The sequence below is a fragment of the Manis pentadactyla genome, chromosome 4 (assembly GCF_030020395.1).
Source record: "Manis pentadactyla isolate mManPen7 chromosome 4, mManPen7.hap1, whole genome shotgun sequence".
Taxonomy (NCBI): Eukaryota; Metazoa; Chordata; class Mammalia; order Pholidota; family Manidae; genus Manis; species Manis pentadactyla.
This window is the reverse complement of record NC_080022.1, coordinates 6,123,208-6,139,759: the sequence shown is the minus strand read 5'-3', so window position 1 is coordinate 6,139,759 and position 16,552 is coordinate 6,123,208. Positions and strand designations below refer to the sequence as shown.

General features: G+C 39.3%; 1 protein-coding gene across 6 annotated transcripts in view; it reads left to right on the top strand.

Annotated features, from left to right (window-relative positions):
• The window catches only part of RERE (arginine-glutamic acid dipeptide repeats), a 429,285-nt gene that overhangs the window by 153,578 nt on the left and 259,155 nt on the right, over positions 1-16,552 (top strand). For all 6 annotated transcript variants that reach the window (XM_057499686.1, XM_036925289.2, XM_036925287.2 and 3 more), the window contains exon 2: positions 13,965-14,428. In XM_057499686.1, coding sequence (XP_057355669.1) covers positions 14,107-14,428 — 322 coding nt within the window. In that variant the 5' untranslated portion in view covers positions 13,965-14,106. The remainder of the gene's footprint in view (positions 1-13,964; positions 14,429-16,552) is intronic.

Here is a 16,552-nt window from a genome sequence, read left to right as displayed (position 1 = left end):
TTTGACAACAGTTTTTATTTGGGTTTCAAATGATGACCGCAACTAGATATCACTAATGAGCCAATTAGATACCATTTTTCTGGAGTTGAACTTTTGTTCTGAATTCATACACTAAGTCATTACAGGTTTTCTTTTCTTTTTTTTCAAGTGAACTTTAAAATGTACAGTTTAGGGCCTCCAAGATATTACTTAAGAAAGGTATTTTAAAACTCCAATAATTCTTTTTTATTACTCTGCAAGGTGAGAATCTTTCAGCCAGCATCCCCACCCCACCCTTTCATTTGCACAGCTGGTTTATTTCCCTTTGAAAAGTGGGGGGTGGGGCGGGGCGGGTGGTGAAGTTAAGTGAACATTCCTATCTTATGTGTCTTCCTGTAGTGGAAACCTGTCAAGACTATGGTGGCCTGGATTTTGTTAAATACAGTATTTGGTAACATCATGAATATGGAATTTGTCTGTGGGCAGTTGTTACATATGTAAAGGACTTCTCTATGAATAAAACAGTATACTGTTTTCATCTTAAGATTTCAGAACATGGTCCTCATGCAGTCTTTCCCCCATCCTATAACTTCATTGGCAGTTCACAAATTTATTTGGTCTGTCGGTATATTTTATAATATCTTACTCACTTCAGAGTATTTTCTTGGCATTTTAAAAATTTTCATTCCTGGTTGATGGTACTGTTTGTTTGGTGGGGACTCCTAGATTTGTATCTCTAGCGTAGAGCTTTCTGAGTTCTCAACCCATGTAGGTATCTCCTTGCGAATCTACTAGGCATCTCAAACTTAACATATTTGAAACAGAATTCCCAGTTTTCCTTCTCTTTTCCATATCAGTAAATGACAGACCCCTCTTCCAGTTGGTCAGGCCCAACTCCTGGTCTCTTCTTTGACTGTCCTATGTGTCTCATACCACATCCAATGTGACAATAGATTCTGATGGCTCTACTTGCAGAACCTGTCCACAATTTGACCACCTCTTAGCACCTGCACTACCACTACCTTGCCTGACTCAATCTAACCAGGAGTCTGTTCATATGTAACCCAGACAGGTACTTCTCTGTGCAAAACCGTACAAAGGCTTTCACCTTATTTTAATAAGTGCCCCCACCTGTCTTCATCTCTCACTTTCTTCTTTGCCTTCACCGCTTCAGCTCCCTTGGCCTTTTGCTCGTTTGGATATGCCAGGCATGCTTCTATCTCAGCCTTCCGTACTTGTTTGTCTCTCTCCCTGGAATGCTTTTCCCCCCAGATAACCACACAGCTTGCTCCCATACTTCCTGTAGGTCTCATGTCCCCTTATCAGTGATTAACTTAAATAAATGATCAATCTCTCTGTCCCCTTTGCCCAGCTTAGTTTTTCTCCATAGCACTTATCACCAGCTAATATACTGTGTGTTTTCTTGTTTGTTTATTGTCTGCTCCCTCCCCTGCTTAAGTGTAAGCTCTCTGAAGTTAGAGATCGTGTGTATTCTGGTCATGCATGTATCTGTAGGTACTAGGGCAGTGCTTGGCATCTACTAGGTGCTCAGTACATGTCTGCTGAATTAATGGAGTAATTGACAGGGACTCCGCTCTGGCATTGATCATTATTGGATGATCAGTGTTAGAGCTACAGCACTTGAGTGTGGTGGTCCAGGCCTGGGCACTTCCCATCCCCCACCCTCCCCGCTCACTCACTAACTGCTGGTATCTGGAATTGAGTAATTAATTCCAATTCTCTTTTGCTTTTCTCTTTGAATGACATTGGGTTAACAAGATGGCAGGTAATACCACCCAGTTAGACATAGAAATGGCAAATTGAGTTTTGAGTTCTGCATTTAGTTGGAGCTACTTTTCCTTTTCATTTAAGAGTCAGACTTTAAGTGTTTTTAGAAGAACTGCTCCAGTAAGTTTTATGATTCTATTTTTCCCTTGATATAATTTGTACCCGTGTATTAGAAGTATATTAGGAATGCTTTTGCTTTTCATATTTGTATGAAGTGTAATTGTATTAAGATAAGTGTAAAATTCACCCTGTGATTTTCTCTCATCATATGCTGAGATCTTATGTGCCATGGTTGCAGATTAATTTGAATCTTAGAGCTCTGCAGACAGAAAGAAACCCAATTTACCTGCTTTTGAATGTGCTGTGCAGAGGTAGCAAGCCTGACATTAAAGATTGTTGTGGTCCAAAGAAGGTTCTCTTTCATTCTCAATTATGTGAAATAAAACTAGTCCGGGTTTACTTAGCTATGCTGTTGTTGCTTTCAAAGGTGGTTTTTCGCAATTGCAGAGGTAAGAGTTCATCCTTGTGAATTTTATGGTCAGGTGCGTCTTTTCTTTTTAGCTGTAGCAAAGCTTTTTCTTATGAGCTTGTAATATTGTTAGGGTGTGTGCATGTTTTAACAGTTTTATTGAAATGTAAATTTACCCATTTAAAGTGTTTTTTATATATTAAAGGCTTTTTATTCAGCTGTGTGCCACCATTCTATCAATTTCTATAACTCTTAAAAGAAACCCCATAACCACAGCAGTCACACACACATGCCCAGCAACGACTACTCTGCTTTCTGTCTGTGTAGATTTGACTTTTCTGGACATTTCATATAAATGGGATCATACAATATTTGGTCTTTTGTGATTGGCTTTTTTCACAAAGCGTAATGTTTCCCAGGTTCATCCAGGTTGTAACATGCACCAATATTTCATTTCTTTTTATTGCTGAATAATGTTCTGTTATATGGATATACCAATTTTATTTTTTCACCTGCTTGGTTTTTATATTCATCTTTTCTACACTTGGTTTCCTGTTTATGGCCATGTTTTGGGAAAGTAAGTTTAGGAATTCTTTCCCCTCTCAACAGAGGGCTTGGTTTCACAGGCATTTGGTTTCCCTTGAACTTGTTATTGTGGACACCAGGTTTTCTCTTTGGTTCTGTGATAACAGAAGCATCCACTTGATAGAGAAGGTAACCAATAAAATACTACCCCTAACAGCCTTCAGGGCTTGCCAGGAAACATCAAGATTTTCAGGATATTTACTTTTGTTTTCCTAATTTAGCTTCACACATCTGTGTAGTTACTATTTTAGGCAGTGCCTTGAATTAGTTCAGTTTATTTCAGAGAACAAAGAACATGCCATATTACAGTTTTTGTAAATGGTTTCCATATTAGTCAAGCATAATTTTGAATAAAGCAACACAGATGGTTAATCCTTTGAAATCTGCGATAGGCAAATAATTTTATTTGTTTAAACCAGTGGTACTTAAGTGAGCAACTTTGCTCCCCAGAGGGTATGTGGCAATATTTGGAGGTTATTTTCTGTTGTCCTGATTAGAACAGTGGGTTGTGCTCTAGAATCTACATGGGTAGAGACCACGGATAATTTACAGGACAGTCTCTTTCAAACAAAGAATGATCTGGCCCAAAATGTTAATCTTGCCACAGTTGAGAAGCCCTGGTTTAGAATGAGCAGTGAATTTTCCTTAATCCGCTGAGGAGAAACAACACAATTGCAGGCAATGTGCAAGGTTAAAAAATTCTGTACATAATCAGCAAAAACTTCACTGTTAACAGTGTCATAAAGCAAGTGTTTGGAAGGAACAAAACAGCAGCAGACTCACAGACTCCAAGAGGGGACTAGTGGTTACCAAAGGGGGGAGGAGTGTGGGAGGGCAGGTGGGGAGGGAGGGAGAAGGGGATTGAGGGGTATTATGTTTAGTACACATGGTGTTGGGCGGGGTTCATGGGGAAGACAGTGTAGTACAGAGAAGGCAAATATTGAATCTGTGGCATCTTACTACACTGATGGACAGTGACTGCAGTGGGGTATGGGGGGACTCGATAATAAGGGTGAATGTAGTAACCACATTGTTTTTTCATGTGAAACCTTCGTAAGAGTGTTTATCAATAATACCTTAATAAAAAAAATAAAAAAATAAAGCAGGTGTTTGTATGAATGAGTTGTGTGTGTTAAGGAAAGGGAGGATTGATTATTTAAGAAACCTCTTTGGGCATCTCATTTTTGGAAATTCTGTTTTCCTACTTCAAATAAAAAGATTACATATTTATTTGTTATTAAATTTTAATTGAGTTGCTAATTGCAGCCTAGATTTTTTGCTGCTCTGGGTACTTTCCCTACCTTTTGCAGGTTCTGTGTTTTGTTACTATGTCTTTAGGGAAGAAGTTAAGTTATTTGTCATAGTTCATCTATCTTATTTCTCTCACTTTTCCCCCAGGGCTTCTCAAGGAGTTGAGAAGTGCTATGCTCAGCGTTACATCCATCTCTGAACAAGGGGCATTCATTCTGTGCCTCCTTCTGTTATGATACCACAAAGGCTGCTCTCTGAATTTGACTAGTGCATCCTGTCTTGGTGGTTTAGGTTCTTTTAATAACACATGGGTCCTGGGAATGAGTATGTAAACCCAGAATTGACTGAGTTTAAACATTCATTAACCCCAAATGTAGAGGTTTGTTGGAGGAGCACATGTAGCCATTTTCTTATATTCCTGGGTTTGGTTAGGTGGAAGAACTTCACAACCCGTTATTTTTACATAGCACTACTTGCAGTACTATATCACTTTCAGGTAAAACAGTCCGTCCGACCTTGGCGTGGGTTCACAGATCTGCTGATCCTATAGTACAGTGTTACTTTGCAGGTTCATCAGTGATTCTCTGGCATATTTGGGGGTATTTTCTGCAGGAAATTGCTGTTTATGAGGATGCCTTATTTTCTTGTCCAGTGAGTACAAGGCTTAGAGTGACATTTGTCTTTCTTGAGCAAAAGTCTTTACATTTTCTTGCCCAGGTTGTTGATACGAAATGAAACAGGAAAAGAAAATTGATTTCCCTCTGAAACCAAGTCCTCCAGCTATAGCCTTCCTCTTTGGTCTTCTGCAGCTGCTTCTCTTGGAGGCGGTGTCCAGCGGAGTGTGTAGCGTACTTAGGTCTCCTACACTCTGACCATGTCATTTTGTTCCTAAGGAAGGATGCAGAGAATGCTGAAGTATTTACTGAGACACAGTAAATGCATAAATGCCAAAAGCCGAAGTTCTTGAGGTGCTTCGGTTCCTGATTTAGACTTTCAGAAATAGTGGATTTGAAAGCAAGTTTGGATGGCACTAACAGCTCTTGTGGAAAATTGCTCGGTCAGACAGTCTGAATGTTCCCAAAGTGCTGTTTTCATCTCAGAGACCTACAGTGCCACCCTGTTCATTTAGTCTGCTTTAGTGGATAACTTGGCTTTAAGGTCATGTAATTTAAGGGAGTATAGCCATGTGGTTGGGATATAGGCTCTGGAGTCAGCAGCCTGGGTTCATATACTAGGTCTGACACACAGAGCTGTGTGGTTTGGGTTTACCAAAATACATACTGTGTATGTAAGCAAGGTCTACTTGCTCAGCCTCTCTATGCATGCTTTTGCATTGGGAAAATGTACATAACAATACTATCTACTAATAATAGAGTTAGAGTTAGGATGATCATGTGACCTGGTAAGCATAGTTTTTTCCTTAAGTATTATTCTTTTTACTCTCGGATGTGTCCCGGTTTAGATGATACATTGTCACTCTTTTCATAGTGAAGATTTAAAAAATTAACATTTGTAAAATGCTTATTTAGTGCATGTTAAGTGCTCAGTGAGTGTTTGCTGCTTTATTAGTTTAGGGGCTTCTATGATCTCTTACCCCTCTTTCTTTAACCTGATTTCCTACTGGTTTTTCCTGTAGCTGCCCTCAAGGGCAGTGATTTAATTGAGCACTCTTGTTGCTGAATTTCCTTGCACCTGGACTGTTTTCTCCTTTTTGCTCCTCCTCATCCTATTCATGGTTGATGAGGCAGCCCAGGCACCAGCTCAGTTATTTACTCATGAAATATTTTCTTTACAACTAAAAATCTTACCATAATGCCCTCTTGTTTGGTCCAGCTTATGTGAAAGGGAGGGCAGGAAGAAGTAATTCATTACTCATCTTAATGTGCCAGGCAGTGAGTTAGTGTGAGAATACAACAGAGGGCAAAAGCAGTCAAGGGTCAGCCCCTCATGGAGCTCCTAGCTTGGAAGTGGAGACAGATGGTTAATCAAATCACATAATTAAATGTAAAATGACCGTGGTGGAAAGTGCTGCAAAGGGATTTAACCTAGTCATTTGGGAACAAAATGATATCTTGAGGAAGTTGCCTCCCAGCTGTGACCTGAAGGAAGAGAAGGACATATCTAGGCCAGGAGAGAAAAGGAGCATCACAAACAGAAGGAAGAGGACTCACTGAGCAGAGGACTCCCTCCAGGTAGAAGCAAGTGTTGGTGTCTTAGGAACTGAGGGAATGGTAGTGTGGCTGGGCACAGAGTGCCAGAGAATGGTGTGAAATGAAGCCAGATAAAAAGCCAAGGGCCTTGTACATCACTGTTAGGATCTGGGTTTTTAGCTAACAGAAGTGGGGGGCCAATGAGTACTTTAAGGTGAGGATTGACATAATCGTATTAAGGTTGCACCCTGGCTGCATTTCAGAGAGAGAATTATAAGGGTTTAAAGGAGTGGATTTTAAGAGAAGCTAATTAAAATGGTCCAGAAAAGCCATACTAATAGCTTTAACTAAGGTTGTGGTGTTGGAGGTGTTTGGAAGTCGATGAGTTTGAGAGAAATTTATAAGGTACAGTGACAGGATGAATGAGAGAGGAGGTGCTAAAAATGCTGCGTAGGTGTGTCTGTCTGGCTTGCATAACAGAATGGGCAGGGGCACCAAGTCACAGAAAGATCCATCTCGAAGAGGGGTAATTTGCGATCAGAGTGTGCCTTTGGTTTGCATATGTTGAAGTACCTTTGAGACATTCAAGAGGAGACCTCAGATGGGCAGTTATCACAGGCATCTTGCTCTGCAGAACTCTGGTAGATGTGTGTGTGTGTGTGTGTGTGTTACCTGTGGGCTGACAGACATGTATGAAATTTGTTAGTATTAGAGTGGAGGATGAGAAAAGAGGTCTCTTGACAGCACCGTGAAGAGCTTCTCCATTGGGTGGCCCAGTACTGGGAGTAGAGGGGCAGTTCGATGCACCCAGGAGAAGACTATGCCAGGAAAACCAAAGTTAAAAACCTTTCCAGAAGGAGGGTGTGTAATGATGCTGAATGGTCAAATAATAATAGGGTGACAACTCTGTAGTGGATTTGATACAGAGAAGAAATTGCTTTAGTGGGAGTTGTTTTAGTGAGTATGGTAGCCTTGGTTCTTATCAGTTCATGGAGAAAAAGTGATACAAGTTAACAACAGATAATACTAGTGGGATTGATGGGGGGACCATTTTACAGACAGGTTAGGGCACAATGAGAGGCTAGACTTTGACTGGGTCTGGGAAGCTTCCTGGAGTTGGATAGCAGAAATGCCTGAGACTGAGTGTGCACAAAGGTTAGGCAGACAAAGGGGAGGGGTGAGTGTTCTGCAGATGGGTTCTAGGGACTGGAGGAATGTTTTGAGGCTGCTGGAGCACAAAGGAGGGAAGGAGGAGAGGTTAAGAGGTGCTAGGACATGCTGCTTTCTGTAATCTTTAAAAAGCAATGTGGGAGAATTGTACTTTAAATGATGAATTGTATGGTATGTGAATTTATAACTCAATAAGCCTATTTAAAAAAGAATGGTGGAGTGTTAGATACGCTGGCTGGCTGCCTTGGAGGACAAATTGGAAGGAAGATGAAAACAAAATTTTATAGTGACAGAGACCAGTTAGAGTTAGAAGGCATTTGTATTAATCTGTGTGAAAGATAATGGCTTGAAATAGGCAATTTACATTGCAGTTGGAGTAATGGATAAATTGCAGAGATGTTCAAGATGTGATCTGTAGACCCTAAGAGCTGAGCAAAATGCCTGGTGTGCGGTTGTACATTTGGTGAACATACTTGTTGCTGTGGTTGAATGGGAAAGAATTAATTGGACTTTTTACTACCTGCACTTGGTGTAAATGTCAAGTGTCCTACAGAATCCTGGCTTGAGCAATTTAGATGATTAGAATTTAGGGATTGGGAACTAAGGACAGAGGGTCAGGTGTTCTTGAATCGGTGAGTTTTACCTAATACTTTGAATTTTTACTTCATTTGTAGTCAGTTTTTCACAGTTTAATTCTTAATTATGCAATGAGATTTTCTCCCCAAGTTAATAGTAAGTTCTTGAGGATAGGGATGGTGCATGGCTATGTTTATATCTTGTGTAGCACAGTACATTATTGGGTATTATCTATTCTAGTGGATAATAAGTCATGACTAATTTCAGTATATGTTACTGATGGTTTACATCTGTGAAACACTCCACACTCTGTAACTGTATTTACATATGGTTCACTTAATTACCTTAATTCTCACACAGCTCTGTTAAGTACCTAGTTATTGTCCCCATTTTACAGCAGTGAAACTGATTCAGAGAGGTAGAGTGATCAGTCCGCACATGGCAGTGCCACGGGATCTTGGCGTCTTAGTCCAGTATTCTTGCAGTTCTGCCATGGGGCCAAACCTCCTGGTACTTCTTAAAAAGTGATACTGTAAGTGGTTTTCTTTAGAGGGCATCTCTCATATTTATTGATCAAATGGTTGTTAACAACAATAAAATTCTGTATAGGGGACTCAATGTACAATCATTAATCAACCCCAAGCCTAATTCTCAACAGTCTCCAATCTTCTGAAGCAGAACAAACAAGTTCTTACATGGTGGACAAATTCTTACATAGTGAATAAGTTCTTACATGGTGAACAGTGCAAGGGCAGTCATATCACAGAAACTTTCAGTTTTGATTGCGCATCATGAACTATAAACAATCAAGTCAGATATGATTATTTGTTTGATTTTTATACTTGATTTATATGTGAATCCCACATTTCTCCCTTATTATTATTATTATTATTTTAATGAAATGCTGAAGTGGTAGGTAGATGCAAGATAAAGGTAGAAAACATAATTTAGTGCTGTCAGAGGGCAAATGTAGATGATCAGGTGTGTGCCTATAGACTAAGTATTAATCCAAGCTAGACAAGGGCAACAAAACATCCACAGATGCAGAAGATTTCTCTCAAAACAGGGGGCGTGACGTTCTAAGCCTCACCTCTGTTGATCCCCAATTTCTCACCTGATGGCCCCCCTGCAACTGTGCCTGTCTTAGGTTGTTCCTCCCTTGAGGAATCTTACCCGTCTCTGGCTAACCAGTCATCTTCTGGGGCCATACAGGGAAATGTAAAGTTGGTAAGTGAGAGAGAGAGATGCAATATTGTTTGAAAAGGTTAGCTTTTTACTTCTTTGCAGATTTATGCCCTGTGGGTTTTATTATTATTTATTTATATATATATTTATTATTATTTTTTTATAATAATTTTTAATATAATTTTATATAAATTTTTATATAATTTATATATTATTTATTATGCCCAGCATTTGTCTTGAGGTGTCTTTACCACTTGGAAGAATTATGATACTCAGTAAATTTGATATGAGGCACAAATTCTATTTAAGGGTTGTAATTAGGAAGGAAGAAGAAAAGCTATAGAAGTAGCAGGCGGAAGAAAACATGGGAAGATTGATTATTTCTTTGACATATCTTCTTGTAGAGTAACTTCAGCATGTATAGGCTTTAACAATGTAAGTGGTTTTCTTAAATGAGGTTTGGGTTCTGAGCATGACTGAAATTTTAGTACTTTATCAGAATCAGTTCTGGTAAATAGTGGGAGGTGTTTGTGGGTGGGTGTTGGCTTCAGTTTGAAGAGGCAAATGATGTCTGTGTAGAGGTTGAAGTAACCTGAAGTAATGAAGAGCAGAACTGTATCATTGACTCTGTTTAAGGCCTTTGACCCTGATTAGATTAAAACAAAACTAAGCTAGTTGATCAGATTTATCAATTAAGATAAACTGATGAAGTCTGATGAATCTGGAAACTAGTAAGAGGAATATATATATTTTTTATGAGTCCTAGGGGTATTGCTTCTGGAAATGTATAATGTGTAAGACTGTTTTGAATATCCTCTCCATTCCAGCATGAGTAATAAAATGTTTTTGTGGGTTTTAAAATTTTTATCAGAAAAACTATTCACACTCACTTACTTTCTTGGTAATCTCATCACTCAATTACATGGCTTTAAAAAGTAAATTAAAAACTAAATTTTTATCTCCAACATGTGCCTCTGCCTACTTAACATCTTTATGTACTTTTTATAGGCTTTGCAAACTTAACATGTTTATACCTGAGTTCCTGATCTTTCTCCCAAAACTGATATAATATCAGGTTCATCCATCCAGTCTTCAGGTCAGAACCCTTGGCATTTCTTGACTTCTTTCTCTCTCACCTCACATCCCAATTTGTCAGCACATCCTGCTCGAGTTTTATCTTAAAAATACATAGAAAGTAAGATGTCTCCCCTTCTCTTCCTCCCACCCTTGTCCGTCTCGGCTACCCTTACTCCTTACTTAGCTTCTTACAGTAAGCCTCCTCCCTTACCAGTCTTCATGTGGTAGTCCCCGCATCCCTTCAGATTTTTTTCTCAGTGGTCAGAGTGATCTTAAACGGAGGTCTGGTCATGTCTTTCTCTGCTACTTGGATCTCTGAATTGGCTGAAGTGTCATTTAAGTCACTTCATGTCACTTTGTGGCACTTGAGTAAAAGCCAAAGTCCTTAACTGGCTTACAGGGCTTAGCCGGATATGGCCCCCTTTCACCTCACTGAACTCATTTTTGACTACTCTCTTCCTCATGCTGCTCCATCCTCTCTGGTTTCCTGTGTCTTGAGTGTGCCTAGTTCACTCCTGCCTCTGGACATTTGCACCTGCTTTTCTCTCTCCTGGAATGATCTCTCTTCATGTATCCTCCTAGCTTCCCTTCCAACACTCTTACTCAGGAACAGAGCCAGCTTAGTGAGGTCTTCCCTGATCATTTAAAACTGCAGTCTTCCCATACTCCCTCGTCCTCTTTGGATTCCTCATTTAAGATATTTTCACATAATATATAAATCCTTTTATTTATTATCTTTCTCTGCTCCCTAGAACATCAGCTCCACAAGGCGGGGATGTTTGTATGTGAGACTTTGCTGTGTTGCTCACACCCAGAGTAGTAACTAGCACAAAGCAGGCCATTCAGTAGACATTTTGTTCAGTGAGTAGATGAAGATTGTTAAGAATCTGAAACATGTTCTGTATTAGATTTTCTTCCTTTTGTTATATAATTAAGGTATCTTATCAACAGATACTTTCAGTATTTTTGTCTTTCTTAGTGGAGAAAAATATCTTCTTTTTTAGGGGGAGAGAGCAAAGTGATATGTTTCCTAAATCTGTCTATGCAAATCATGCATGGATACATGTAGGAAAAGTTGGCACCTATGAAGAGCTGGTAACCATGGCAGCATAGATTATCACCAGACGTTGTAATCATGTAATCGGGTCAGATGAGATTTACCTTTGGGAGAAGTGCTTTAGAATCATTGGCTGTGTGGCCTTGTCCAGACAATTTCTCCTCAGTTTGCCTTCTGTAGTCTGTAAAGTAGGGATGGGGACTTACTTCCTGTTCACTTCACTGTGTTGTTGAGGGAAAGAATTGAATGGATCACGGCAGGGACCAGCTTTGTAAACCCCTTGTTGTTATGAAGACCCTGTTGTTGTATTGTCTGCTTTGTAATATCATTTCTAGCAAAGTGACAACTACACTTCTTGGTGCCATCTAGTTCTTCTCTTGGTGCCTTTCCTCAAATGTCACATTGTGGTATGTTGGCCATTGTATAGTGAGGCTCAGAAAAATTGTGATTAGTATGGCAAATGCAGAGGAAAAATATATGTGTCCCCACTGAGCTATAATTTAGAGCCAAATGTAAATGGTAATTGGTTTGACTTTTGCTTTGGATTGTCAGTGTTCTTACTTCTCTGAAAGGATACACACACACACACACACACACACACACACACACACACGTATATGTAGACATACATACAGGATTTCTTTTTTTTTTTCTGGCTCACTTGGCAGAAACGACTCAGATTTATTTGTAAATGGAAACACAGTATATGATTTTGTAAGGAGTAGTGTTGAATGTACAATTTAGACTTAATTATTTTTTCCTTTTTCAATGCTGAAATAATATTTTTGCCAGTTTTCTGAGGCAGTTATCTTGTTAACCCTAGAGAGAATGGTCTTTTTCTTTAAATTTAATCTGAAGTATGTCTATCCTGAATTGCATCTGAGTTTTTCAGCTTAAGCTCCTTGTTCTTTTTAGATTCTCAGTAGACTTTGGTGTGTTTTCAGTGTCAAAGAGGAATGTTTTAACAACTCTGTTAGCTGATAGTTTTCTTTCTTGTGTGATTGGCTTGTTCCTGCTCTAACCTGAAGCCTGGTGGAGAAAATAATATGTCTCTTTGTGTATTTGAATCGCTAACACCAGTGGCCTACTGGGACTTGGGAGTTTATTACTGTCTGTTTAGCAGATGATTCATCTAGACAGAACTTTAGCCAGTACTAGAATAATTAGAATACTTTTTCACTGTCTTAAAATGTTTTTAGAAAATTGAAATTCTGAGAGCATATTTCCTGTGTAGAAGGAAGTGGTCTAGGTTTGCACTTCGTGCTTACTTTCACTCTTCTCACTTTGCTCGTAGATTGTCAGCATTATTGCTGCTCCATCAGACTATCCCCAAAAGGTTGTTGTTAACATTTTGTATTTTCCTGACTGCTTGGGCACATTTGAAGTGCTAACGGGGAGGTCTTTTCTGAGGTCAGGTTTGACATAAGAGTTTTGGAGAGAGTATATGATAATTTATGGTTTTGGCATGCCCAAAGAGAATTTTCTCTGTGTCGGAGGCATATAATTGCAAACTGATTTTGTTTGTTGTCTAAGTAAAGCAGACCGATGTAGACATGTGTGGTTTCCTATCTGGCCCTGGTAGCATGAGAAACAGATGATTCTCATATTGATCAGTTGTCTTTCTTTGCATTAGAGCATTGAGGACAAGGACTATGAGTTCTTCCCTTACTGTATCTTTAGTTCTTAAACATCTGGCACATAGTTACAGATTGTTGAGGAGAATTTCATCTCATTGATGAGATGAAATATTGGAGAAGATGATGAAAGGTTGCAAAAGACAAATTACTAATTACTATGTTCCAAAACTGACCTGTAAATAAAACAGTTCCCTCCCCCCTATAAAACTTGATAAGACCTATGGTGGATTGGAGTTTGGTATTCTCTCTTCTCATTGTAAACTCTTAAAAACACAAGTCTTTCATTGTTGGGTTTTGTTTTGTGGAGGTGTTTATTAGGGAAGCTATTAATAGTGGGAATTTGAAAGAATGTAAAAACCACCTGATATTCCCTAAATGGAAGGTTGTTTTTGGAAGCTGTTAGGTTTTGTTAAGGTAGAAATAATATGTCTTTCAAGATACCATTCTTTCTAGAAAATAACTGCAATAGTAGACTTAGAAGATGTAAAAAATTGTACATGCTTTAGAATCTTGCTTTGAGGTTGTCACCTTTATTTGAGTCAACTCTTGTGTTTCTTCTTGTGAGGAGCTCTGGAAATTTAGAGAAGTGGGCAGAGTCTACAGAGAAGTACTCTGAGACATCTGGAGATATTTTCCAAGGCTGTCCAAATTATTTTTTTAAGGTAGAAATAATTTTTACTACAGTTTCTCTCCCTTTTAAATTAAATTGTGAGTTATGAAGCCCTTTTTGTATAATTATACCAATTATATACTAGGGTATACACTTTTTCTTTAAAAAGGAGGAAACAGTTGGGGTTCAGAAAGTATAGTTTTCTCTTATGCATTCAGACATTTTCCACTATTGGTGTGGTAGAAAAAAGCTGAGGCCAAAACCTGTATATATTTAAATTTTTTGTCAATCATCCTAACTTTTGTCCTGTGGCCTGTGAGATATTTTTAGGGCTAACACATGAGTAGGAAAGAGATTCATTTAGCAAAACCTTATTTTAGGAAGGAAATGCATGAAAATGTTAAAGAAATTTCTTCTTTTCCTCTCCTAGCATTTGAAACGTTGGGGTAGTTGGAGTGGTTGGATTTTCCCTGGATTTGAGTGAGAAATTCAGAAGACTGAAGCCCAGGCTTACTGTCTACCTTTCACGGAGGCCCAGCCGTGAGAGGACAGAAGAAGGCACGTGGCGAATCATGACAGCCGACAAAGACAGAGACAAGGACAAGGAGAAGGACCGGGACCGAGACCGGGACAGAGAGAGAGAGAAGAGAGACAAGGCGAGAGAGAGTGAGAGTTCAAGGCCGCGCAGGAGCTGTACCTTGGAAGGAGGGGCCAAAAATTACGCCGAGAGTGATCACAGTGAAGATGAGGACAATGACAATAGTGCCACCACGGAGGAGTCCACGAAGAAGAACAAAAAGAAACCGCCGAAAAAAAAGTCTCGTTATGAAAGGACAGACACTGGCGAGATAACGTCCTACGTCACCGAGGACGATGTTGTCTACAGACCAGGAGGTAAGGAGCTTTAGGTTTGGGTCTTGCAGTGCTTGTGGTGGATGATGATATCAGCACCCGGACGTCTCTTCACATGTGAGGGAAGACATGGAACTCAAAAGAGTAGGCAGTAGTTTTGGGAAGGAAGACTCAAGGAATGCGACATGCCGGCCCGCTCACGGCCAGCGGGCGCACCGAGCTCCTGCTGGCGTCCGCCTCCGCTTGCCCTTTGGTCCCGTGCTGTGTGTCCGTCGGCTCTCACCTTGTTTTCTCATGCTGCTTGTTCCCTCACTTCACCTTTACTCAGTAATTGTCATCTTCTGACTTACTCCTTGCTCTTCATCTTCAACACAAATTAGGCTGTGGCGACCCTACAGACTGGAATGGATAGTAGGACAAGTAAACTTTAGTATTCTTAGAAAAAGGGAATTTTTCACTGGCTTCAAGAGCGACCAGAAGCTAGAGAGTTATTTTAAATGGCCTTCAGACCAAGGTTTATTCATCGTGATAACCCTCCTTTCCAAAGAATTGAGCTTCAGGCTCTCATATCAGTGATAAGTAGATGAAGCCAACTAACCTGCTTTGTTTTCTAGAACATGTACTGAGTTCATAGCACTGTTCATGGAGACAGACAGCTGTCAGTCAAGGTGCAGGGAATCAAGTGCTTCAGAGCCTGTCACACACTCTCTTTTTCACTTGTTCTACTGTGTGTGTTAAGATACTTTGTTTCACAGAAGTCAGTAAAACTAGCTGAGATTGTTTTGGTTGAACTACTTGTAATGCTGAGGAGAGACATGAGTTTCAGATGGGATGTAATTAGCAGATTAAAAACCTCCCACTTTGATGTTTTCCAGGAAGGAGAGTTTAAAGAGATTACATCATGTCATTAACCCGGCATAGTTGTTTTTCTGAGGAGTACCGAAACTGTTTTGAACTTGAAGTACCAGATGTTTTTTTCCCTATATAGGAATTAATTTTGGATTTCAAAGGCTAATCGATAATTAGAATTTATAAATCTAAACTTATATTCACAACTATAATATCTTGGCTGATGATTAACTGAGAAAGTATTTATGTGATATAAAATTATCAAACTTGAGGTTTCAGAGCACTCAGAGTTCTGTAGGAATTTAGTAATGTATAGGTTACAGTACTGTTGGTATCTTTGATTAGACTTAGATACTGGACACTAAGAATTTCTAGCCACCAAAGGATATCTCATGTAGTTACCAAATATTTGCTTGCTATGGACCAGTTTAATTCTAGATCATGAGAAAGGAACAGAATGTGTTAACTATTTTAAAGATTATAGTATGAAAACTTAAAAATAAGGAAAGATCTTACTTGTTATCTTTTCTCTTGATACATAATAATTTACTGTGGTAAAGTGATCGTTTTGATCTTTGTCAAGAGACCAGCTGCCTTGTGCAGTATTGAATGCCAGCTTCTCTCAGTGCAATGTTACCCCTATGTCAGTGGGATACTCCCCCAAAATATTTATGGTCAAATATGTGTAGGAAATGCTGTACATGCTGTCCTGCTCGTGAAAGAACCATAATTAATGACTGAGAAGTCCTGTAGTTAAGGAAGCTTCTTTAACTTTGCAAAAAAACCCCCAAACCTCCTTCTTTTCTCACTTATGGAACTGTGACACCCTGTTGCTGCTGATTATTTCTCTAAGAAAGACTAGTTTTGAGAAAACTCATGTGGGAACCATAGCACATTTATCTTGTACATTTTATAGGATGATAGGAAATCCTTCCTGCTCGATGTTGAGAAAATGAGGGAAGTTGCTAAGGGCTTATTTATTAAACAGTAACTTCTTAAAGGGTTTTGGAAAGAGCTGTATATGGAAGCAAGCATTGGTTCAGTAAATCTGAGGACTTGTGAAATGTGAAAAAGATATGTTTTCTCTGGAAGCGAAGTATGTTATAAAGGACCTTTAAAAACCAAAAATGATCTCAAAGTTTTCTGTGGTGCTCAGAGAATAACCAGATTTTGTGAGGTGCCTGTGTGCTTGGGAGGTGACAGTGCTGTGGTACTCTGTGGTACCCTGCTAGGTACAGTGGATGACTCTTCAGACAGGGGACTGTCCTGTACCTTCGCACTGCTTTATTTTCCTTTTGGGGAATTTATTTGAAGCCC